Raw genomic sequence first — 27,274 nt, 5'->3', positions numbered from 1 at the left:
CGGTAATATCGAAAAAAATTAATTTACAATACCGTTACATCCCTGCTGTCAACATCTAAAAAATTGTGTTTTGGTGACACTTTAAGAATAACAAAAACTAGTTCTTAAGTAAAACACCATCAACAAAATATGTTTAACTTGGTATTTAATGTTTATTTAAAGCTGTATCGTCCAGACAGTTACAGTGAAATCCAAGTTTTCAACTGGAATCATTAAAACATTTTTCTGTTTTGCTTTTTAAATACATTGCTAGAGCTGCTTTAAGCATGAAACATAGCCTGAACATGCACTCAAATAAAGCTAAAGCACCTTACAGGTACACATTTTCACATTTTACAGGTTTTTTTAACTGATTTTACTGAAAGCTCGCATCCACCTAAACAACTTGTGATGTTCCAATGTGTTGTAAAATGTGGTTGATAACAGCTAAATCTTAGTGTTTTCTCTAACAACACAATACTGATCATTTATATGTATAGTTAGAATATAGCTATAGATTGTAACATGACGTTCAGAGGAATCTCTGTTTGACGAGTCCTTTAGAGAAGCTATTTTAGGACTCAAGTGTTCAGAGTTTTCTTAATATAATACTGATCACATCTGCATAACATTAGCTGAAGGTGTAATGTGCTTTTCAGATAATTTTTCGCTTGACGAGTACTTTAGAGAAGAAAGCAGTGGAGGACTCCTGTGGGCTCCTGTTGTCAGTCAAGCATCCTTTAATTCTACGCAGATCTGAGCTTGAAATGTTGGCCTTCAGGTTCAGGAGTGCAAGAACATGCTGCTCACTAGAAACGTATGACAGCAAAGACAAAAAGTTAAAGTTTAAAAATAAGATGTATAGCTATGAATTTTTTGCCTCTTAGGAAAACATGGCTGCATTTAGGAAGTGTTGGTTAAGTTACCTCAAAAAATAAATGAATTACTAATTACATGTGAATTTAAATTATTGTCAATTACTTAGTCTGAAAAGTACTGAACTAAATACAAAAAAATCCACATAAATCTCAATAGAAATTAAACTTTTAATTCTTTAAATTTGAGTCAAAGTGGATCTTTTAGTTACGATTTTATAAAAAACAATATATGTATCAAAACGCAAAATATTTTCAAGTAATGACACCATATTTCATTCCCATCATATATTGACAAATTTAAATGCTATTGTTTGTGAAGTAATTCTGAGTAATTCTTAATTTAAATGTGCTGTTGTTATTTTTTAACTTTTATGATTTGTAAAAAAATTATTAAATAAAAAATGTATGCTATTTTTTGTCAGCTGTAGTTAGCACTGGTTTCAGGGTTTCCCCGGCAGAGTAAAGTAAATTGACATAGCTGTCTTGGGGAAAGTGGCCCAAGTGCATTTATGAAAAAATCTGTCTGAATGCATTTGTAAGAAAATCTGTCTGAATGCATTTGTGAGAAAATCTGCCTGAATGCATTTGTGAGAAAATCTGCCTGAATGCATTTGTGAGAAAATCAGATCCATGTGAATACGGATCACTTTGACACAACTTTTAAAACATTTGAGGCAAAAACTACTTTAAGTACAAGATTGTTGTGTGAATGTACCGTTAGTACTACAAACAGACTCACCTAATGTCAGGATAATCCCTTGCCAGAGTAGCAATCTCGATTTGCAAACTTCCAGGATCCTGTAGTTTCAGAATCTCTGATAATTTGGGCAGTATTTTAGAGAGCCAGTCCTCTTTAGATCCCTGGAGAAGAGAATTGTATTAAATTCAGAAAATCTCCAAAGCCTCTTTACATCAACTCCTAACCACAAACACTCACTGACTTTAATGAATATATTCTTTTTTTATTATATTGATCAAATACATTTTAATGAACACGAATGCCTTTACAATCTTCTAGATTTTGAGAAGATTTTGGGTTTGGGAATAGATGAACTTGACCGTGGTCAGTAATGTCAAAAGTTTCCAAACGTTTTTACTACCTATACCACTGAAGATATTAACTTTTGTAATTTTGACTGTTTGAGCAAATGTGCACTTAGAAATGTAAAGTAACAATTTAGAGAACTGATGGTTCCAAAAAATAATTTTCCAGCAGCTTTCCTTAACCTAAAAAAGGTGTTGGATTGCGTTTGTAAGCAAGAGCCAAGTATTGAACAGTATGCGTCATCCACCAGGCCACCTCACTATTATCCAGGACTTACAGGAATTACTCCTTCCTCTTATTAAATCTCCCCTGTGAATAAGTACCATTGTGCATGTTTGTATTTGGTCATTTACTGTACATAAACGTGTGGGTCTGGATGTGATCTCACCAATTTGACGAAAACAGAGCATATTTCATTGCTGTCTTGGGACATGAACTCAGCAGCCGCTTCTTGCTTTTCCTTGTCTTTCAGTTTCAGTTTTCTCTTCATCATTCGCCTCACATACTCAACCATTACTTCTACATGCAGCTCAGCCAGCAGTTCCTGAACAATCACATGCACACACAGAACTGTTTATTAAATCAGTGTGATAAAAGGATTGGCATTGCAGAGACCAGTGTAAGATTCACAATAAAAATGCCAGTAGAGATTTTGAAATCAGCCTTTTAAAATAAGGCTAATTCATTAACTCTAAAGAAATGCTGGGTTGTTTTAATCTAGTGTTTTGAACCTAGTTAAATTTATGTTATAACTATTGGGTTTGTCCGTATTTGACCCAGTGTTTGAGGTATACGACCCAGCATTTTTAGAGTGTATATTTTTCAAAACAGCAAGAACCATGGTATTTATGTATTTATCTTATTTCATAATTATTATTTTTTTTGCAAAATTGTCATTTTTTAACATGAGTCACAAAGGCTTTCTATACTAAGCATTTACCCTTGCCTCTATAAACCACACATATATACAGCAAGGGAAATAAGTTTTGGACACGTCATGTTTTCCTGGAAATAATATTTCTAAAGGAGCTGTTGACATATAACTAAACCAGATTATACAAACATATAAATAAAACAAAACAAAAAAAAAATAGAATATTAATAGTAACAATGAAATGACACAAGGATAAAGTACTGAACTACTGAAACATATTTAATACTTTATATAAAAGGCTTTTTTGGTGGGTAGCTTAAAAACGCCTCTCATATGAATTGTTCAGGTGGGATTATTTTTACAGAATTCAACAGAGTGTAAAAATCATAATGCTCGGTGGGTCTCGTCTATCAAATCTGATCTTACTTTGTATTAAAATCACAAGTCAGGTGATTGGCTGGGCCATTCTACGTCTTGATTTTTTTTCTCTGAAACCATTTGAGAGTTTCCTTGGCTGTGTTTTAGATCATTGTCTTGCAGAAATGTCCACCCTGGTTTCATCTTAATCATTACAACAAATACATTGTCCTTTTAAGTGTCAGAAAAATAATATCAGTTGCAAAAGTGATTCTGACCTCTCTGCAGGCAGGCTTCAGATCTTTGAAATCATTACTGATTTTTTCAATGGCCTTCACCAGCTCCTCTACAACCTCAGAGTTTCCAGCAAACCAGGTTTGAGTCCACAGCTTTCGGTACACTGGCTGTATCGAAGAAACAAAAACATGTGTTTTTTATCTTGTATATAATAAATAAGGAAGCAAAGTGCATCATGTAATTCATCCAATGACAGTAGGACATTTGTGTTGGTTCTGAAACATAATTCTTTTTTGATCATATAATTTGTTTTGACATATGCTTAATGTGCAATGCACTTTTCTGAGAAACACAATACATACAAATGCAACAGGAAATCCTCAGAGCACAGGTTACAGATAGAATTTCCTGTCATCTTCAGTGGGATTACATAACAAACATGGACCATTTTTTCTGTCTTGTTTGGTAATTAAAGTCTCAAAGCAATAATGATATAAAATTAATGAATAAAAATGGCATTTATGGTTTAAAGCTGATGTATGTACGTTTTTAATTCTTCTAAAGCATAAAAAAATACCATAATATGTTTGCAGATATTTAAGAAACATGCTATATTCAGCTTTAAATATGTGCGCTACGTGCAGGAAAGTGTCTTTGTTTTGTTTACTTTAACTGGCTCAATGAAAACCAATGATGCATTTCATTCATTTATTCAGAAAGGCAATCAAGGCATGCACCCATGACTGAAATGCGACCTCCGGTGAACAGAAGCTGACTCCGAAATGAGACACAGATTCAGAGTTCCACATGAGGTTATTAATTAGTTAGGTGAGCAGGTTACATTGTAACCCTGTGTCCTAACAACATGCTATGTGAGGAGATTTGCAGTGATGAGCAAAATGGCAGTTTGTACCAGACGAAACGCGACAGAAATTTTAATACATCCATATAGAAGCAAAGAATACCCACTCACTCTCAAAATGATGAATCTAATTAATACATTAATACAACACTCACAAATTTGTAATCTAATTAATACATATCAAACCGCTTTAACATTATTAAATGTAGATGCTGTATCTCTGATATGTGTTGGTTTTGAGTCACAGTTTCAAAATTCAGTTTCAAACAGTTTGTTTTATTTTTAAGATCTAGTGTTTCCTCTAGGATTTTAGGCCTTTTTTAAACAGATCTACCAACTACCTGTGGTGGTATATCAATGACAAATGTCATGAGCAAAGTATTACAAGTCGAGATCGCATTCAGCCTATGTAATAGCCTACAGCATCCGAATCTCTTAGCTTGCGTGCCGATTTCCTCTGCTCGTGCACAAAACTTCTTGCACGCCCTCAAATATACGCTGCTCAAGCGCAGATCTTCTTGTGCGCTCTCAAATAAACGCTGCTGAAGTGCGATTTAGTGCTTTTATATAACAAGTATATCTCCAACATTTATTAGATTTGCTAGGAATGTTTATGAATGTCTCCAATAGACCTGCAGAGCAGTATTAATGCATTTTGAAGGGAAATGAAACAGTTATACGTCAGTCCTGTCAGTCAGCCAGTCAGTCAGTCAGCACGTAACCTTAAAGGGTTAAACAAATGATGCACAGCTCTACTACGGTTACAGAAAAGTTTGCTCTGTTATAATTCACTTACCTTTTAATATGTTTTGGTGCGATTATCACCTGCTATTAAAAAAAAAAAACTGACTGAATGTCTGAATGTTTTGAATAAAAAGCTGTAATGTAGCCGTGGCGGGATCTATTTTGGCGTGGCGCCCCGCCATGGAAGAATAAATGTAGCGGAAACCATGAGATCTGTGGTGAACTATCTGCTGCTGCTTTCAGTAGTAATAAATGTCATTTAAAATGACATTCAAATTCACATTGTTAGCATTTGACACTGAATAAAGCACATGAGGTGTACCTGAGGTAAACATTGTCAGTTTATCCTGTTGTTCAGCTGCAAGTAGCCGTTTCTAATATATAATTTCGAGATGTCGGTTGGAACAAAAACTCCTTGTAATATGAAAAATATTCAGTCTATGTCGTGCCATTGCTTTTATCTTTCATTTTTTAACATAATTTTAGAAAGTCAATTAGATCCTTAAAGTGATAGTTCTCCCAAAATTTTAATTTACTCAGACTTAAGTGGTTCTAAATGTTCTTCTGAATTCCTTCTTTCTGTATGACACAAAACAAGATATTCTAAAACAAATGTTTGCCATTGACATCCATAGTAAGAACAAAAAAAATTATGGAAGACAAGTAAATCTTCAGTATATCTCCCCGTGCATTCACCAGACAAAGGGAGGGTGAGTAAATAATGACAATTGTCATTTTGGCTGAACAATCCTTTAAACAACTATTAACATAGAGGTCAGATATAGTTAAGATACCCCTCCTCACCTCGAGGGAACCATCTATGAGGAACGCCTGTAAGCAAAACAGGCCTATGTTGTGCACTATCCAAAATAAATAGTGTTTTAGTTACGGTGTTTAATATTTCAACAGCTTATTGACAAAATTTTTCAATTTAGTGGTTTATTTGGGATACTGATTACATTCCTCATCTGTGTGAAGTTTAGTTCTGTAACTTAATGTACTGTAAACATGAATTGTTCAAATTAATATATTTACATACGGCTCCTTAACATTTTTATACATTTTATTTTGTTTACATCACGGATTGATTACTGTAACTCGCTTCTACCTGGCATTCGTGATAAACAACTTCATAGACTACAGTTAATTCAGAATTCAGCGGCTAGGATAGTTACCCGCTCACATACTTCTGATCCCATAACTCCAATTCTCTTTCACCTGCACTGGCTCCCTGTTCACTATCGTATACAATACAAAATCCTCCTCTTTACATACAAATCTCTTCATAACCTGGCCCCTCACTATCTTTCTGATCTTCTTCAGTTGTACTCACTGAGATCATCTTCTGCTGAACTGTTATATGTCCCTAACTTTAAGATGAAGTCATTTAGTGGCAGGGCTTTTACTTGTACAGCACCAAAGTTATGGAATTACTTGCCTTGTGCATTCGCCAGATGGACTCTATTTCCAATTTTAAATCTCAGATTACAACGTTTTTGTTTAGGATAGCTTTTATTGATTTGCTGGTTTGATATTATGCTGATTGTTATTTTTGCTGCTTGCATTTTTATGATGTGCTTGCGATCTGCTGTAAAGTGTCCTTGAGTGCTTTGAAAGGCGCCTAAAAATAAAAGGTATTATCATTATTATTATTATTAATACCTTTTAAGTTAAGGACTGGAAGAGCCTAATTTTATTGTTGTATGTTGATCTGAGCTTGCAAAGCTAAAACATGTCAACACATTTCAAACAAATGTTTAACTTTCTAACCACTGATTAAAGAATGTTGATATAGAAAATACTTTAAATAGTTTAAATAAGTTTATTACCTTGCTGTAGTGTCAAATAATGACCTCTACATAACTGGATAAACTAAACACATTCATTGTTATTTACAGTAGCATAAAATTGAGGTAGTAAATACTATCTGCAGGTAAATAAGTTGCTTTCAATGATTTGCATTCTTCACTAACCTTCAGTTCCTTGTGAATTCGACTGAGGAAATATGTGTGACAGATGTTTCTGAGATCCATTAATATAGACATCCGAGTCGTTCTAGTGTCCTCTGAGAAAAAATTTTCGACTTTTTGTACATAATTCCTTAGAAAAAAAGAAAAATAGTTGTAGACACAATTTAGTATTACCCAAATACTGATAGAGGATTGCTAGTTTACATCAAAACATTTATTTCAATTATACATAATCCAAAAATCAGCAATGTATTGTCAACAATCCACTGCATGTCATTTATACTTGTTTTAAAGTAAATAATAATGTGAATATGATGATAATATGAATATGATATATATGAAAAAAAAATTTGCTGTATAGAAAGTCAGTGAAACTCACTTAAAAACGTAAATATTCACCAAGCTATCCCTGAGAATTTTAGGAATGTTTTCTTGTTTTCTTTTGACAAGTTCTTTCAGACTTGTCCCGTAGCTGCCATTGGAGAAAATGGGGAAAAAATACCATCAGCCTTACTATTTTAATGTAATGAAATAAGAAGAATTTGTAAAATTAGTAATATAAATATTACCTACCTCAGTAGAGAGCTATCCAGTAGACATAGAAGACTCCAGGATTTACTTTCACATTCCAAAAGTGCATTGACCTCTTTCACAGTTCCTTCAATAAGCTTGGAAGCAAAAACATTTACATTTTATGAAATGCTGCTGTATATTTTTAATACATACTGCATAGCATGTCAACAGAGCCCATAGCTTACCGGCAAAACATCGACAGCAAGGTTACCAAAGTAGCATCCTTCAATGAGCTCAGGTTCAAAGCCATCACTCCATTTATCCACTTCTTTATCAAAAGCATTGGATAACCAATTTCTGACTTCATTCTAATTAGAACAAATCATTAAACCACAACATGTCACTGTAGAAGATAAGATCTAATAATAAGATCATCTCACAATGCCAACACAAGTGAGCACTATGGTGTTAAATGCATTTGAGGTTGACTATTGATAAAACTATTTGGTAATGACTTTGATAAAATTACCTCCTTGCATGAGAAGTACTGATCCTCTAATCTTTTAAGATGTTCCTCAGGTAACAGCGGTCCAAGTAATGAACTGTTGATGTGCTGCTCCAGTTCTTTGTGCTTCAGTACATCTCTAAGATGAAAAAAGAACATTAATATTCATAAACAGTGTCAGAAAATACTGAATGTTTATAATAAAGATAATATAGAGCTAAGAAAAAAAATCATTTAAGAAATTTACAATAATTCTATCAAAATGCATCGCTATTCTCTTTTGAATGGATTCTGAGTTTAGTTTTTTAACAGCAGATGGTGCTTTATGCTTTATGAAACAGCAGTACTCTGCTTGCATCCAATTCCTTACAAATACCCCTCATGCCTAAAATAATCATTAAAAAGCTACTATTATGCATTATAAAAGGTCATATTTTGGTTTTGGGGGTTTCCAACAACAGCCAAGACAAAAAAAATAAAACTTTCATTGTCTTATAACATGCATTTATTCTTAATTAACTATCCTGACTCGTATATTATTTGTTCAGCTATTTATTTTTCCAAACCCCTACTTTGCATGATGTCAATCTGCGATGATTAGTCTAATGACCAAGTCTGCTGTGATTGGTCAACTGTGTTCGCATGAGACAAAAAGAAATGCCCACCACAGCTTATAAACATTGTTGAAGTAGCTAGAGTACAGAGTATATGTGTGAGCCCAATGCAGGAGTGCATTAAAACAATGCAGTTAAACCCCAGTATATTGCTAAAGTAATAAGAAATAACAACAACACACTTTCAGTATTAATCAACACAGTGGCAAAGTTAAATTATTTAAAAATTTACCACCTCCCGTCTGTGTAGGAACAGTTGATGGTGTCCATATCAACGACAAACACCGGCGAATCGCGAACTCCGAAATGCATTTAAATCGGTAAAGTGGGACTGTTGTGAAAATGAACTTTAAGGTTTATTTTTGACAGAGACTTGGTTGAAACACGCAGAAATGTCATCTCTTGTCAAGTTATCTCCTTCTGACTGTTCATTTTTCAGTACTCCAAAGCATAATTGACTTGGTGGTAGCACAGTTTTTAAAAGCACTTTGAAATGTAGATTTCAGCATGTTGATGGCCTGTTTCGTTTTGAAGCACATATACTACAGACTGATCTAAATGGCGCTTTGTCTGTGTACTGGTCTATAGACCTCCTAAAGTAGTACACCCTTCATTAATGAATTTTCTGAGTTCCTGTCTGATTTGGTGTATCGTTGTGACAGAATGTTGGTTTTAGGTGATTGGTTAAAAACTTCATGAGCCTTTTAGATTCATAAAATTTAGTGCAGACTGTTTCCAGCCCCAATCATAATCAATGCTATACTCTAGATCTTGTTTTGACTTATGGTTTTTCTGTGCATATCCAGGACATTTTTGGATTCTTATTTCTGATTATTTTCCTTTTTTTTACCTGTTATTCCATATAATCAATCTTTCTCACAGTTGCCATGCAAATAATGCTCTTGAGTTTTCTAATTCTTATTCCAAATTTCTTTCAAATGCTAATGCTTCTTTGCCATCTTGTATGGCTACTAAAAACTTGCTGAAATGTTTAACTTGTCATTTTGCTTTAAATAAAGTTGCTTCTCTTAAATATAAGAGGTCAAGGGTCAGTTCCAATCCTCAGCCTTGGTTAAATTCATCTACCTGTACTCTCAGGCAAGAGTGCAGAAGGGCTGAGCACAGAAAAAGGAAGGACTTCAGGTTTCCTACCAGATTTTAAAAGATTGCTTAAATGCATATCAAGACAAAAGTCTTTTTAAAACCATAAATTCAGTTCTTAACCCAATTGTTTGCTCAGTTCCTGTTGTCAATCTGGAGACGTCCATACATTTTTTTGCCCAGAAAAAAACAAGATATTACATCAAACCTCTATCCTGCTGACATGGATAACTCTAATTTGGTCCCTCCATCCAGCATTTTAACAAGTTTTCAGCCTGTATCTGTCAGGATCGGGGATAGAACCCGGGTCTCTGGCATGAGAGGTGAATGACTTCCCTACTGAGCTACTGGGAGATGAAGAACCCAGACGAAGAAAGGCAACTTGCTTCTCAGTGGAAATTTATTATTGACAAAAAAATCTTCAATAAGTGATAAAAGTAAAGAGAGGCAAAAAACAGAGTCCTCCAATATCCAAAAATACAAAACTCAAAAAGTAGGCAAAAAACACCTGAACAGTTGAACTCAACAAACACAAAAGATATAAGTCATTAAAGAGCTTAGAGTTATAATTAAGAGGCTTTACAAAAAGTAACTCACAGTGGTTGACAGGCTTGAATCCACAATAACTGAGCAAAGTACAGATGAAACTGAGGCTACTTAAATACAAGAAACTAAACAAGGCACATGTGAAATCAATGACAATGATTACGGATACCAAATAGAAAACTACTAAATGACGACATCTAGTGGACAAAAAAAAGCATTACAGGAAAAGCTAAAATGACAAAGGGCAAAACCCTGACAGGGCCCCCCCCTCTAGGAACGGCTCCTGACGTTCTTGCCTAGGGACTTGACTTGTGGGACTTGTGAAAGTCTTGAATTAACTTAGGGTCCAAAATGTCCTTGGCAGGAACCCAGGAACGCTCCTCAGGGCCGTAACCTTCCCAGTCTACAAGATACTGCCGGGTTCTACGAACTTGGCGTACATCCACAATCCGGCGGACTGTGTAGACTGGTTGGCCTCCAAAAGAACGAGGAGGGGGAGGTTTTTCTGTCACAGAGAAAGGAGAAGAAAGAACTGGTTTAAGTAATGAAACATGAAAGGTAGGGTTTATTTTTAAGGATTTGGGTAAGTATAGTTTATAAGTGACTGGGTTTACTTTCCTGGCAATTTTAAAAGGGCCGATGAACTTTTGGGAAAGTTTTCTTGAATCCACTCGAAGGGGAATATTCCTGGTTGACAGCCAAACTCTTTGGCCAGGACGAAGAGTTGGAGCTGGCCTGCGTCTGCGGTTAGCCTGATGTTTGTATTGTTGAGAAACCTTGAGGAGCTTAAGACGGGCCTTTCTCCAGGTTTGACGACAGCGTCTAACGAACTGGAGAGCTGAGGGAACTGCAACTTCAACTTCCTGTTCAGGAAATAGTGGCGGGGGAAAACCAAATTGGCACTCGAAAGGGGACATACCAGTTGCCGAAGAACGGAGGGTGTTATGCGCATATTCGGCCCATATGATGAAGCGAGACCATGCAGTAGGGTTATTAGCAGCCATACATCTCAGTGTGGTCTCAAGGTCCTGATTAAGTCTCTCAGTTTGACCATTCGACTCAGGGTGGAAACCTGAAGATAGACTTGCAGTGGCCCCTATGGATTGACAAAAGGCTTGCCAGAATCTGGAGGAGAATTGAGGTCCTCGATCAGAGACAACATCCAGGGGAATACCAAAGACTCGAAACACATGGTTGATGACTAATTCAGCTGTCTCTTTAGCAGTGGGGAGTTTGGACAGGGGAATGAATCTTGCAGCTTTGGAAAATCTGTCCACGATGACTAATATAGTGGTGTTTCCCTGGGATGAAGGAAGTCCTGTGATAAAGTCCATGGATATATGTGACCAGGGCCTGTGGGGTATGGAAAGTGGATGCAGAAGTCCCTGAGGTGCACAATGGGAACTTTTGTTCTGGTTGCAGGTGGGGCATGCTTTGACGTACATGGTGACATCTCTTTTAATGGTTGGCCACCAGAACCGTCTCTGCAGAAACTCGAGAGTGCGGACAGACCCTGGGTGGCAAGTAAGTTGTGATGAATGTCCCCATTGGAGGACTTTGGAGCGAACAACTTTGGGGACATACAGACTGTCAGTAGGACCTCCACCTGGGTCGGGATCTTTAGTTTGGGCTTTCCTTACAAGACCCTCCAGATCCCACCTAATGGGGGCAATGATCTTAGAGCTGGGGACAATAGATTTCTTGCAGTCTTCAATAATGGATTTTGCATATGCTCGGGACAAGGCGTCTGGTTTTAGGTTTTTTGAACCAGGGCGGTAGGTGAGAGTAAAATGAAAACGGTTGAAAAATAAGGACCACCTGGCTTGTCGGGGGTTGAGTCGCTTCGCCTGCTGAACATATTCAAGATTTTTATGGTCAGTGAGAACTTGAAAGGGGTGTTTGGCTCCCTCAAGCCAGTGTCTCCATTCCTCGAGAGCTAGCTTCACTGCCAGTAACTCCCTATCACCCACGTGGTAGTTTCTCTCAGTGGGAGTTAAACGATGAGAGAGGAATGCGCATGGGTGAAGTTTGTTATCCTCACCTCTCTGAGACAACACTGCTCCAATGCCCACATCGGAAGCATCAACCTCCACCATGAAAGGTTTGTCAGGGTTCGGAATGAGGAGGATAGGGGCTGATGTGAAGCGCTTTTTTAGCTTGATAAAAGCCTCTTCAGCTTCGGGTCCCCAATGAAACCCAGCACCATTCTCCTTGGTGAGGGCGGATAATGGGGCTGCCACAGTACTGAAATTCAGAATGAATTTCCTATAAAAATTGGCAAAACCAAGGAATCGTTGCACCTCTTTGACCGATGAGGGGGAAGGCCAGTCCACCATAGCTTGGATCTTTTGCGGATCCATCTGGATTTGTCCGGGCTTGATGATAAATCCAAGGAATTTGACTTGGGTTACATGGAACTGGCATTTCTCGGGTTTAACATATAGGTGGTTGTTAAGAAGACGTTGGAGGACCTTGCGGACGTGAAATATATGTTCTTGGAGGGAGCTTGAGAAAATAAGGATGTCATCTAGGTAGACAAATACAAACTTATTCAGCATGTCTCGAAGAACATCATTGATGAGGGCTTGAAACACTGCAGGAGCATTGGTAAGACCAAAGGGCATCACTAGATATTCATAGTGCCCTGTGGGCGTGTTGAAAGCGGTCTTCCACTCATCTCCCTGTTTGATGCGCACAAGGTGGTAAGCATTGCGCAGATCAAGTTTAGTGAAAATAGAAGCCTCTTGTAGGATCTCAAAAGCAGTGGACATGAGTGGCAAGGGATAGCGGTTGCGGATGGTGATTTTATTAAGCCCCCTGTAATCTATGCATGGGCGCAGACCACCATCCTTTTTTCCAACAAAGAAAAACCCTGCGCCTGCAGGAGAGGTGGATTGTCGGATGATTCCTGCTGCGAGGGATTCCTCGATATAACTTTCCATGGCAGTACGCTCAGGAAGGGACAAGGAAAAAATACTGCCTCTTGGGGGGCAGGAGTCTGGAAGTAGCTCGATGGCGCAATCATATGGACGGTGGGGCGGTAAGGAGGTAGCTCTCTTCTTGCTAAAGACAGCTTTGAGGTGGTGGTACTGGGCTGGAACTTGGGACAGATCCACGGGTTCTCGAGACTCGAAAATGGGGTTCAGATGTTTCAGATTCAAACAGGTGTTTTGACAGGTAGGACTCCAGTCCAGAAGGGTTCCACTTACCCAGTCAATGTGGGGGTTATGCTGCAAAAGCCAGCGATGTCCGAGGATAACTGGAAACTCAGGTGACTGTATGAGGTGGAAACAGAGCTTCTCTTCATGTTGGTAGATGGAAAGAGACAAGTGAGAAGTAAGGTGAGTAACCTCTCCTGGAGCTAATGGTCTGCCATCCAGTGCTGTGACTGACAGTGGTTCTGGAAGAGAGTCAATGGGAATATTGAGGTCTTTTGCCAGGGTGATGTCCATGAAGTTTCCTGCAGCACCAGAGTCAATAAAGGCTTGAAGTTGGGATCTTTGGTCTGCCCAAGTGAGGGTGATGGGGAGGAACAAACCACATTTGGAAGGTGAGGTGCTGTAGGTAACTCCCGTTACAGTCCTTCCCTTCCTGTACGGGACTGAGCGTTTCCCGAAAGCTGGGGACAGGTGGAGCGAAAATGATCAGACAGACCACAATAGAGGCAACACCGCTCTCTCATGCGGCGGTCCCTCTCCGTAGGAGAAAGGCGAGTTCTGCCCAACTGCATTGGCTCGGGATTGTCTTGGTGTAACAGTACTGGGGAAGAGGAGGTTGGAGTGAACCCTTCGGTGGAAACAGTGGCGCGATAAAGATGTCTCTCCCTCAGTCGATTATCCAGTTTAATTGCTTGGTCTATTAGGGACTCGAGATCTAGGGCAGGTTCCCTGGTAGCAAAATCATCTTGAATAATCTCAGATAACCCGTTCTGAAAGCAGACCATAAGAGCTTCATCATTCCAGCCACTCCCTGCAGCCACTGTTCGAAATTGAATAGCATATTCTGCCACACTGCCAGTCCCTTGTCGAAGGGTGAGGAGTTTTTTAGAGGCTTGCCGGTCACTAAGGGGATGGTCAAAGACTCGCTTAAACTCCTGTTCAAACGCCATGTAGCTTGAGCAAAAGGGTGATTTAGCCTTCCATACTGCAGTGGCCCAGGAAAGGGCCTTACCGGACAACAGTGTGATCACATAGGCAATTTGGGCCCGATCTGATGGAAAAGATGAAGGCTGCAATTCAAAGGTGAGAGAACATTGGGTTAGGAAACCATCACACGCACTAGGATCACCTGAAAAGTGTCGTGGTGGAGGTAGACGAGGTTCCATCATGGGAGAGGGTGCTCGAGATTCTGACATAGGTGCTGGGGTGGTAATGGAGGCTGGAGTTGTGCAGGTTGGCAATCTGTCAAAAAGTTGGCGAACAGTAGTCATTAGTTCAGAAAGTACCTGAGAGTGTTTGGCCATCAGGGCCTCTTGCTGTACTAGGACATTCTCATGGCGTTGGACGGTTGACCCATGTTGAGCCACTGTGGCAAGTAGCTCCTGAGAACTGGGGCATTCTGGCTCCATGTTGTTGGCTCAGTTATTCTGTCAGGATCGGGGATAGAACCCGGGTCTCTGGCATGAGAGGTGAATGACTTCCCTACTGAGCTACTGGGAGATGAAGAACCCAGACGAAGAAAGGCAACTTGCTTCTCAGTGGAAATTTATTATTGACAAAAAATCTTCAATAAGTGATAAAAGTAAAGAGAGGCAAAAAACAGAGTCCTCCAATATCCAAAAATACAAAACTCAAAAAGTAGGCAAAAAACACCTGAACAGTTGAACTCAACAAACACAAAAGATATAAGTCATTAAAGAGCTTAGAGTTATAATTAAGAGGCTTTACAAAAAGTAACTCACAGTGGTGGACAGGCTTGAATCCACAATAACTGAGCAAAGTACAGATGAAACTGAGGCTACTTAAATACAAGAAACTAAACAAGGCACATGTGAAATCAATGACAATGATTACGGATACCAAATAGAAAACTACTAAATGACGACATCTAGTGGACAAAAAAAAGCATTACAGGAAAAGCTAAAATGACAAAGGGCAAAACCCTGACAGTATCTTCTTCTCAGCTACTCAGAATAATTACCCAGATGAAACTGACCTTTTGTTCTTTAGATGCACTGCCTTTCCGTCTATTTAAAGAAGTTTTATATACAATCAGCTCTTAGCTGTAATAAACAGCTCTTTAATAAACAGGGTTTTTTTCAGTGTTCAGACATGCTGTTGTACATCCCCTATTAAGGAGGCCTTATGTTGATCCCGCTGTGCCTGACTTCTACAGGCCTATTTATCAACTCATTTATCTCAAAGGTTTTAGAAAAAATTGCAGTTTCACAGTTGACTTCATATCTGGATATTTTTTACATTTTAGACCCACTTTAATCTGGTTTTAGACCAAAACAAAGTACTGAGTCTGCACTACTGAGTCGCAGAATTAAAGTTTACTCTCCATGGATTGTGAGCCATCTGCAATTTTGATACTTTTAGACCTAAGTTTTTCTTTTGATACCGTAGATCATGACATTTAATTGAAACAACTTGAGTGTGTTGTTGGGGTTCAGGGCCTTGCCTTACAGTGGTTCTCCTCATATCTAAAGGGGAGATTTCTGTAAATATTGGATTCTTTACTTCACCACCTAAACTCATTCATAGTGGTGTTCCACAAGGATCTATTCTTGGCCCTCTTTTATTTTCTCTTTATATGCTTCCTTTAAGCTCAAACATAACATAAACTATTACAGCTATGCCGATGACCTTCAACTACATATTCTTATCCAACTAGGAAAAGATTTATCTTTAGAACACCTTTTCTTATGCCTAACTGACATTAATACCTGGACGACCAATAACTCTCGGCAACTAAATGAAAATAAAACTGAAGTGCTCTTAATAGGTCCTGCTGCGACCAACTCTGCTAGGATTCCTAAACGACAATCTTTACAAGCACGCCAATACTCTTGGGAGTTATTTTTGATCCAATTCTGCAGTTTGACAAGCATGTAAATGCATTTTTGAAGATCAGCTTTTTCCAACTTAGATTGGTGGCAACAGTTAACCCGTTTTTTCTAAAAAAATATTTAGAAATTGTATCTCATGCTTCAATTTCTTTTCGGTTAGACTACTGCAACTTTTTGTACATTGGTCTACTTCAGTCAACGCTGTCTCAGTTACAGTTGGTTCAGAATGCAGCCACCTGATTAATAACAGGAACTAAAATCAGAGATCAAATCTCCCCTGTCCTTGCCTCATTGCACTGGTTTCCTATAAAACTCAGAGTTGATTTTAAAATCCTTCTTTCACATATAAAGCATTGCACAATTCTGCCCCGGTCTATATCTGAAACTTATTAGGCCACATACAGCTTATAGGCCTGTTAAGGTCCCATGATTATTTTGTCTGTCCCTCGGTCTTGCTGCAAGTCAAAAGGTGATCAAGCTTTTTCTGTGTTGTGGCCTCAAGGCTCTGGAATAGTATCCTTCTGAACATTAGAATTTTTCCATGATTGGATGCCTTTAAAATTAACTTCAAAGATTTATTTTTACTCTTTGAGTTGCCTTTGAGTGATGCATGCATGTGATTTCATATCTGTATTTTAGTTATTACATATTTAAATATAAATATTTTTCCTTATAATTTTATAAAAGCTTTATTTTAAAATTTTTATTAAATGTGAAAATTAGGGTTGCACTGGTCTGAAAATAGCAACACATCGCGCCATACACATCTTGCACCGTATTGCGCCAGGTGTATGATAGGGCCCTTAAACTCAAGACCAAAATCATATAATCGACTCCAAGTCTATTTTTTGTTTAGAGTCAATCGTTTTAAACACTGTGCACTTTTATATTTAAACCTCAGCTGAATGTTTTCCTTTACTTAGAGCAAGGGTGGCCAACCGTGTTCCTGGAGAGCCACCTTTCTGCAGATTTCAGTTGCAACCCATATCAAACACACCTGCCTGTAATTACCACTTGGTGTTCAGGTCCTAATTAATTGGTTCAGGTGTGTTTGATATGGGTAGCAACTGAAATCTGCAGAAAGGTGGCTCTCCAGGAACAGGGTAGGCCATGCACCCCTGACTTAGAGCTGTGATATACAATGCATTTATGGTCATTTTCAAAAACCCATAATCAAAAACCCTCTTTGATAAAGCATCAATTAAAGAGAGAGAGTAGCGATGCATTTTGAGCATCTCAGAATTTATGAAGCAGAATTGATTTCTCAAACAATTTATCCCCACAGCTCAAATAGATAGCTGACATGTAAATGAATGTGCTTTTAAGACATCAATCTTACTTTGGGTAGTAGATCTTTATCCAGCTCAGTATATAGGCGCAATCCTCAAACTCAATACTGGACCTGGTAAGCTCTTGCAGTCTGGCGGAGAAGGTCTGATGGTAAAGTTGAGCATATGTTCTGCAGATGTCAAAGTCTGCTGGATAACACTCCTTTAGATTTCGGACCACAATCAGCAGGTCTTTTTGTACTTGTTTGCCTGTTCGGCACACCTCTCTCTTTAAGGAAGTGGACAGCTTGTCTGCTTTATTCTCCTGTCCATCTGCATTTTTCAATCGTGTCTCCACTAAAGTCTTAAGCAGTGGATCATGGATTTTTTGTCTGCACTCTGTGGGCCTCCATATTGGACGCTGGTTTTCAGAAACTTCTGCCCAACGTCTGTCCTGTGCCTCCTCTTGAAGTATTGAAATCAACGCACTCTTAAGTGTCTCCTGATTTTCCTCATTGAAAGAGTCAAGAATGGCAAACTTTAGTCGCTCCCTGAATATCTCTGAGTCTCTCAGGAGCTTGTCCTCTTCATCTTCTGTCCTGCCTAAATTATTTGAACCGAAGAGACGTTCTTCAGCTTTTACCAGCAGCTGCTGTGCATCAGCCAAACGGTTTTGTTCAAGGTTCCCATTGAAGTCTAGGCTCACTGTTGGATGTGAGAAAGTTATTCTGTTATATTAATCTGCCAAATGAATCTTCAGCTTCTGGTAATTCTCAAGTGTGTACTATACCTGAGGGAGCTTCGGGGTATTTTGAATTCTTCTGGCGTTTCATGAAGTCGGGCAATTTTATTTTATTGGCTATTTTAATTTTGCTTTTCTGACTTTTCTCTTCAGGATCTTCAGGGGAGTCTGCTATGCATTCAATGGCCTCAAAGTCCACATCTGAAATGTAATTAAGAAATCGAATGAAACAAACATCTAATTTAATCATGTCAAATACAGAGTAAAAGAATGGTCACATATATAAGGGTGCTAAAGGAAAATCATGATATGATTAAAAATAAAATAAAAAACTAAACTTATACATTTACCTACAACTTCTGGTCTGAAGACAGCTTCAGATTTCGAATTCTTTTTGCTTGTGATAAGGTTTTTCATTTTAATATTTTTTGGGATTTTGAATTTATGGTTCTGTTTTTCATATTGTGCTTCAGGATTTTCTTCAGCTCCGTGTTCATCACCTTGGATTTCTTCACCTTTTTCAAGGTCTTTTTCTGAAAGGAATCAGAGATAAGGTTGAGGTTATTGTTTAGGGTAAGGTTAAGTTTAACAGTTGTTAGTGGTTGCTGGAATTTGACTCTAATTTAGGGCTGGGCGATATGGCCAAAATTGATATCATAATATATTTCTAAATTGCAATCGATATTTTTCTATATAGTCGATTTAAAAAAAAAAATAAACACAAATAACATCATCAAATAAACAAAATCTCTATAACTATATAGTTGCAATCTATAGTCTATATAATATAGGCTGAACATTCTTGCAGACAACAACAACAATAACAAACAGACTGCTTCAGCCAGAATAATGTGAGCAACTACAACTAAATATAGATGGATGGATGGATGGATGGATGGATGGATACAGTATATGTATGGCATGGTAGAAATAAGATGAATGAATTTTTCTCTTTTTACACAGCTAATGTTAGGAATAGGGCTGATTTTTACAGCCATTTCTGGCCAATTAGAAATGTCTGTGATTGTCTACAATGATCACTGTTTCATACTCTTCACTGAGTGCTTTATTGGGCACTGAACCATGCAGAAATTATCAATCAACTGACAGAACAGTTGAAACATTTTACTTTCAAAAGTGAAAACTTTCAAAGCTATAAGCAACTATACTGCTGAGCGCTGACTAGTTTTGAATCTTTAATGTAGAATATCATCACACAAGCAGCCTTTCTAATGTGCCCAGAATTTTATTTATATTGAAACATTAGAAAAATGTTTAAAAACCATCACAGTTATTAAAAAAACTCCAGCTGGCTATGCCTTGATTGTTCCTGTTTTGTTGGAATCTGCTTGGTTCAGGAAAAATATGACTGCAAGAGGAAGGAACTTGGGCAAATCTGACTGAGAAGAGTGCATGGGTGGAGTTGGAGTTGGAGCTGAATGCATTTAGAGAATGTAATAGGTACTGTACTGCACTATATCTATCACTGTGTTGCACTCAGAGGTTTGAATTTACACTAGGCTGTGCTCAGAGGGTTGCAACTGTGGAGATAAATTCCCTGTAGCAGACACATCATGAGATAACAGGAGTTACCAGAAAGGTTGCAGCCACTCGGCTGGCAGCTAGCTCTCTGCAACTCTCACATGGTCGCCCCCTAAAACTAAGCAGGTCTGCGACTGGTCAGCACCTAGATAGGAGACCACACGAGAAAGCTAGGTTGCTGCCGGAAATGGTGTTAGTGAGACCAGCAGGGGGCGCTTAACCTGCAGTCATTGCAGGAGGTCTGTGTTATGTTCCCAGAATGGCAAATTCCCCTGCTTTCCCATGTCACAGACACTGATGTCCAGCAAGTAAAACCTTTTTTGAGATCCATGGTGACTAATAATTCAGATCATCCCCCCAGCATGTGAAAGTCACAGACCAAATCCATAACATCAGCCTTTGTCTGATTTAGAAACCGATGCCAGACTTTTCAAATCATCTGATCTCTCACAAAGCCCCATGGTTTGGGAGATGTGAAGAGGAAGATGCAGAATTTTAGCTGATTTTAGTTCTTGTTTGCCACTTTGTTCTGTCAGATTTTGTTGTATGGATAGGTCAAGGATACAAGTGCAGTGATGACTACTTTTTATTGATAAATAAAATTTACAAAATGTTCCCTGTTGAGAAAAAACAACGGCACATGGACAAGACTGAACAACAGGACTGCAAGCAGCAAACACAAGAGAAATACAGTCATGATCTGGCAATGAACTGAAAACACCCATAGATAAAATGTCAAGCATAGGTCTCATGCTCAATTCAGCTGATCAAAATAATTGTGGTGTTTAAAAGAGTCATGAACACATCAATAATTTGGATCAGCTATGTTTGATTAGGGTTGGAGCAAAATCTGGATGCAGGACAAGTGCGGGGGATATTTAAATAAGCAGTAACAAGATGGGCAGTGTCAAACAACAGACAAACAAAGCAAAGCAAAACACGAAAGAAGAACACAAGGAGTGTCAGAGCTCTGTGAGGAAAACAAGAATTTAAAAAAAGACCTTTGAAATACCTTTGTAGCGATATGTGGATAACACACTTTCAGACCTCGTCCACACTTCGGAGAGCAATGTTAATATGAAAATATGTAAAAACAACTATCAATATGAGGACTTTGTGATGTATTGCTTTCAGTTAATCATTTTTATCCTACAACACCACCCCAAATATAGGTTAGCATGTTAAGTCAACCATAGGGCTGGGCGTTTTTTTTAGATTTTTTTCGAATTTACGTTTTAAGACCATTACATTTTTTATTAAATCGAGGTCTCTCGATATTTTAGATTCTATCTAAAATATTAGATACGTTATAATAAGATACATTATAATTGCACAAATGCACTTTTGCTCCACTCTCTGTATTACTCTGCCTGACTGCCTTGGTTTCAATCATTGTAGTGACGGACTAAACACAAAGACTGGACAGCCCAATTTAACCCAATGCAATACAACAAAAACAAAAAAATACAACAAATACAAGCATTTAAGTGTCTTCAGTTGTGTATTTTTCTTTTATTAATATCTTTGCATCAAACGTGCTTTGGTCCACTTTCCAGTGCTGTCTGGCGAGGGGATTTATATTCAGACTGATATAACAAGTAAAATCCTACATGACTTCACGCTTTATTAAGTCACGTCTGTGTGGATTGTCAAGACATATTCCCTTATCAAGTCGATAAACTCGATCTCTCAACATGTATGAAGGACGTAAAAACCTGCCATGGAAACACCGCGCTGATCTTAGTTTGAACTGCGCTGATCTTAGTTTGGTTTGAACATGAGCAGAGGTGAGCAGCTGTAGCAGTGAAAAGTGAAAGTACTCGGCCCAATGACCTCATTAGTGGAACTAGTTGAAACCCAGACAGGCAGTCAGGCAGCATAATACAGAGAGTGGCGCAAAGTGCATCAAATGATTGGTATTTAAAAGCGGGAAAAACAAAAATAGAATAATTAAATTATTTTATATTAGACACATCTGGTGCTTGTATTTGCTTCTGCAATACGACCACAACTTCATGCATTGGGTTAAATTAGGCTTTACAGTTTCTGTGTTCAGTCATTTACTTCCACTGTATTTTATTAAGAAAAATAGCATTACAACCTGTTATTCAATCAGAAGAAGACAAAGTCAAAGCCGAGTTGACCGCCAATCTTTCCCAGGCTCAGCAAAACTTGCAAAAAACCCCTCTGTATTCCTGCAACCAGTGCCCCTTCTCAGAGGATGTTCAGTGCAGGTGGGAACATTATAACCTATCGCAGAGCATCTCTAAAGCCTGAAACAGTATAGACTGGTCTTCCTCTCAAGAAACTTGTAAAGAACAACTACATGTGACTTATAAACAACATGCTTTATGTTTGCTCGATGCAAACAAGGTGATGTTTTTTTAATTTATTTATTTATTTATCAATTTTTACTGTTGTAAATTTGCTTAACTTTTTGAGTAGACTGATGTAATGTTTACATTGGTTATAAATTGGGTATTTTCTCACTATATTTTCAGAACAAAAGTATTTATTGTTTCATTTAAAACGTACGATATTTACTTTGATATTTTATTTAAATCTTCTGCAACAATATTTAACTCGTGAATTTGTTTTACATTTATTTACACCTTGTTCACAAATATTTTTTTTATTTGTTTTTGTAGAAATATGCCCAATTTTGTGTCAGTTAGTTAGCATACAAGCCAGCAAGTTGCAATTTGGCTAACATATCAAATATGCATACAAAACTTCCCAAATGCATGTTTTTCCTAAATTAATTAATTTAGCACTAGATTAAAACAGATGAAGTATATGACGTTTCCTCTTGTTGCTATCAGTGTTCTATCATCACTTGTTCTGAACTGCAACCATGTTATGATCTGACTATAGCTGCATCTCAACACACCTTCAACTTAATTATGCTATTTGAACTTCAACTATCAACTCAGTTATGCCGAGTTCAGACTGCATGATTTTAGCCCCGATTTTGACTCCCAACAGATTTAGTGAAATCGGCGACAAAATCTTGAATCGCCGGCAAATCTGTGCTCGTTCATGTGAGTAACAATCACACAGAGTAAACTATCAAAGACACGATCTGAGAGAAATTGCAGGTGAGTCGCCGACACCCGTGAGATATTTGGCAAGCTAAATACAAATCATGATGTGTGAAATGTGTTCTGATTGAAAATAACATCTGCGATCACCTACACCTACAGCAGCATCCACTAGTATGGGTACCTGCAGGCCAGCGGGGGGTTGGGCAATGGCGACCAAATTGGCATCATACAATGTCTAATGTGAAACATTGTGATGGACGATGGCATCATCATCAAAAGCATCAGTATAATTTATAAACAATTAATTCATTAATTATTTGTAGCCTACCATTTCAACTACCTGACCCACATGGTCTTTGTTTTACCCATAACCAAATCATTAATAAATAAAGATAAGTTACACACAAATTACTACCTGTCAATCCCTTTTTTGCGCAGGACTCTGGCATGGATAGGCAGAGTGAAATGTGTCGTTATAAGCTCAGACGAGCGCATGACAGTGTGTGTGTGTCTCTGTGTTTGGTCACGTGATGTGCCTTTTTCAGCAAGTGGTACCCGTATAGTGTGGACCGAGGACTGATCAGAAATGCTAGATGAAACGCCAGTGTGGATGTGGATCGTTTTTGTTCTAAAATGCCATTTTAAAACAAAGACGTATTCGTGAAAACAGGCCTAAGGGGCATGACAGTTAAAAGTATTGCACACTTTCACATGCTATTTAAAATGAAACTATTAAGATGGCGCTCTGTGGTGCAGCAGAAATATGAAAGTGTCCTGAGTCGTGGCTGGGCGAAACCTATGATTAGGATTCTGAAATGCATGCCGTGACGCTGCACGTCGCCGAGTGGTGCTTCTGGTGTGTGACCCCCTTAAGCCTGGTTTATACTTCTGCGTTAAGTGACCGGCGTAATCCACGGCGCATGCAACGCGCGTAGCTGTGCATTTATACTTCTGCGCGCTGTCTCTGTTGGTCTGCATTAACACTTCCGAAACGCTAGTGAGCAGTGAGATGTTTATGTTCCTCTGTGTCGAGTTTCTTCGCAGTTGTTTTGCTTTTCCTGAACACTTCCGGGATGTACAAGTGGCTCAAACTCGCTCATTTTGAGGCAGGAACCGGTGGACATGGAAAAACTTTAACTATGAGGTAAACACAAAACAAAACTTTCCATCCGGAGCTTCTTCATGGGACTCCACACTTGTAAACAATCGCTCTATCAGGCTCCCACCCAGACTCGTTAGCGCTACCAAGCCGACCAATCACAGAGCTTGTGCTACGCGTCGTTGCGACGTAGTAATTAAATATTTTGAGAGGTGCACGTCAGCGACGCCGACGGCCACGGCGAAGGGCTATGCGTCAGCGCCGTAGCATACGCCGGCGTTTGACGCAGAAATATAAATCAGCCTTTAAGTGTGTGATTTTCGCTAGCAGATTTGTGAAAGGGGCGGGGAATCGCGATGCTGGCTCAGCATTGTGATGTCTATCGCCCATTGACAATGGACGATGGCATAGTCGATTGACCCAACCCTAGTTGGGGGAAAAGTCAAAAGCACTCATTTTCCGTTTATTTGGACCCAAGAAATGGAGGAAAAACTAGTGTAAATTTGGCAGAAGCACTGTGTCTGTTTGACGTGTCATCTGAGTAATATCACAAAAGAGTCGAAAAGTAAAAAAAAAATTGAATAGAAATGGCTAATTCTCTTCTCCAGCTGAGCAAAATAAGTACAATTTCTAAAGCTAAAGCTTCTTTTTTATTAGTCAATAGCGAAAGATATATTACGTGACCTTGCGTTGTTTCCATGTCACTTCTCACATTTCTTTGGTTGTGAGATTTAATTTGGACAAAGTTGGCAGCGATTCTGCCTAATATACAGTCATGCAGTGTAAACCCCCCGATCCATGCTTCAGTGTAAACACAGTACCGACAAAACGCTAACCCATATAGTCATACAGTGCGAAAACATCCGTGACACAACTACTTTGAAAATCATGCAGTATAAACTCGGCATTAGGTGCATCAACCTTGGTTGTGATTGATTATCATTTGAATGAGCAACAACACACTCTCTCTCTCTGTCTCTCTCTCTCTTAAATATGAAAATTGTGTACTGCTTAACTGACTTGTCTTCTTTTGTTGCTTTGAGGAATTTGATTGTCCCCTGCTTTTTTAACCTGGTCATTTATAAGGTTAAATGTAAATTAAATTCCATTTCCAAAGAAAAATATGTATTTAGTTCTATATTAATATTATATATTAATTAATATAAATATTAGTTAAGTTAACTTAAAGGCCATTTAAAGAAAGAAAGAAAGAAAGACAAAGAAATGGGGAACATACATTAGTAGCACAAGCAAAATAAAGCTCTATCTGTAAACTAAATATTCTCTTAAAGCTTTTAAATTGTAGTTTAAAATGAGAACCTTTAATGTTGAACATTCAAAAAAGCTTCTTGCTTTTAAACTTCTTATACAACAACATTAAAGTACACAAGTCTTATAAATGGTGCAAGATGATTTAAATGTACTCCCCTGCATGCAAATACAGGTCACAAATAAACCACGCTGATGTCAAATCTTACTCTATAAAGTAATTTTACTAAATTAATTTGATAGTAGCTTCGTCGTTTTTCATGGGAGAGCAGTCAGACTTCGATACAACACCAGAATCACCGCAAAGCAATCGAATGGCGTTTTTGTTGGAGTCTGAAAGGAAAGATGAGTCCGCGCACGCAGCCCATATCAGGGGAGGTGCCTGCACAGTCCACGCACACTGTGGACGTGTATCCAGCGTGCCAGATGGAAAAAACTTGAATATTTTCTGCAAGGAGTTTAGTCTGATATTCAGCCTTCTAGTCTTCTTTACCATTATCAGGCAAAATGTCTCATAACGGGCTCAAGCGGTTCCGAACCCCGAACATTCTTTTATCATCGATTATCGCCATTACAGCACATCCCTGTTAAGCGCATCATTGTTTTATGTTGTTTTGTTATTATTAAATCTGTTAACGTACTTCGATATGTCCCGCTAGGAGAATTACGATGAAGACGTAACGTTAATGCCATGACGTAACCGCTGATATGAGTATCGCGTTAGATTAGGCTATTTTCTAAAACGGAATAAAAGGGCCATAAATTAAACTTGGTCAAACTACAAAACAAAATATTCGAATACAATACACGGTATGAGACATGGAAATTATCGTCCAAATTTGATTGCTCTCTCGCAGTTTCACCTTAGACAGACTAACGTTACTGTAATGACATTTCAGACAACCGGACCGCCCGTTAATTAGTCAACGTTAGCTTGTGGAAACCCACAGGCAGCGTTCTCTCTTGCGATGACTTAGCATAAGTCACGAAATGCAAATATAGCAGATATAACCAACATTAGGCTGTATTCTGTATAAATAAGCTAAGTTACCAACTGACTGCAAGAATAGCCAAGTCATAGCTCCAACAAAAGCTTGAATCCACGTCCATTTACATTCAAAATCAAAACACATTGTTTGCTAAGTAAGTTAGTGTATGGCATGCTATAGGTCGCTTACCTTCCCGTACTTTTCTAAGAGCCATTATGCTAAAATGTATAGCGTAGTCCGAGTGTGTCTGGACCGAGCGGACTCTTTGAGCATTCGCTTGTGTTTGTCCCACAGAGTCTGTGTGCCCCCAACACTTGCGGGTCTTTTTATAGGCTTCACCATGTGATCAGGAGAGACGCACAGAAAGACAACATTATGCATGTTTTGACTCTACTAATGTTCGCTGTTTGATAATTATCGCATTTAAGCTTGATTGCTTGCTTCCTGTTAGGGTTTAATTATTTCATCTAATAATAGTAATAATAATAACAAATAATAATAATAATGAATAATAATAATAAACATTTTGTGTAAATGCCCCATATAGCCTATAAATCTGTAATGGTATTTTCCAGATTTCTTCTTAGCATTTTAACTTAGACGCATTGATTAAAATAAATGGAAATAGTAGTTGTTGTAGTTTTGTCTTTGTCTTTTATTTTTTTTATGTAGCATTTTGCCATGAATTTGTTGTATGCTGCAGTCTGATGCAAACTTTTTTTCACAGAACTGACCTAAAAACATTCAATAACCAGCACTGGGAGAACTGAATGAAGTGAAATTGTTTGTGTTATTTTAGCTGTATGATGTATTATTCTGACTGTGGGAAAGAATGCAGTCTAGTTTCACTCTGATTAACTTTCTGAAAACTTTTTTATTTAGCTATACTATGGGAAGGACATTGTCAATAAAGGCTGTCAATAATCAAAGTAGGTGGTTTAAAGTGCCTTTTTAAACAGATATAATCACGTCCAAACAGGTATAGCGTATCTGTTGGATTTCTTCAGTTAATCACAGTAATCATAAAACAGTTTATCAAACATTTTAAATGTTTAAAATCAGCTTTTCCCATAATATAAATTATTT

The 27,274-nt window shown here is 38.1% G+C and overlaps 1 protein-coding gene across 3 annotated transcripts; it reads right to left on the bottom strand.

Moving 5' to 3' along the window:
- Positions 1–132: 132 nt before the first annotated feature.
- tnfaip2a (tumor necrosis factor, alpha-induced protein 2a) lies at positions 133–26,489 on the bottom strand. 3 transcript variants are annotated; one of them, XM_005160467.6, is made up of 14 exons: positions 26,378–26,489; positions 20,800–20,844; positions 18,596–18,778; positions 18,294–18,446; positions 17,575–18,208; positions 7,989–8,103; positions 7,705–7,827; positions 7,520–7,614; positions 7,326–7,418; positions 6,950–7,076; positions 3,412–3,537; positions 2,291–2,446; positions 1,597–1,718; positions 133–788 (listed from the first exon to the last, which is right to left on the bottom strand). In XM_005160467.6, exons 1-14 carry the CDS (start codon positions 26,400–26,402, stop codon positions 635–637), a joined length of 2,151 nt encoding a protein of 716 aa, XP_005160524.2. In that variant the 5' UTR covers positions 26,403–26,489; the 3' UTR covers positions 133–634.
- Positions 26,490–27,274: the final 785 nt, after the last annotated feature.

This window comes from Danio rerio, chromosome 20 (assembly GCF_049306965.1).
Source record: "Danio rerio strain Tuebingen ecotype United States chromosome 20, GRCz12tu, whole genome shotgun sequence".
Classification (NCBI taxonomy): Eukaryota; Metazoa; Chordata; class Actinopteri; order Cypriniformes; family Danionidae; genus Danio; species Danio rerio.
This window is presented reverse-complemented; position numbering and strand designations above follow the sequence as displayed.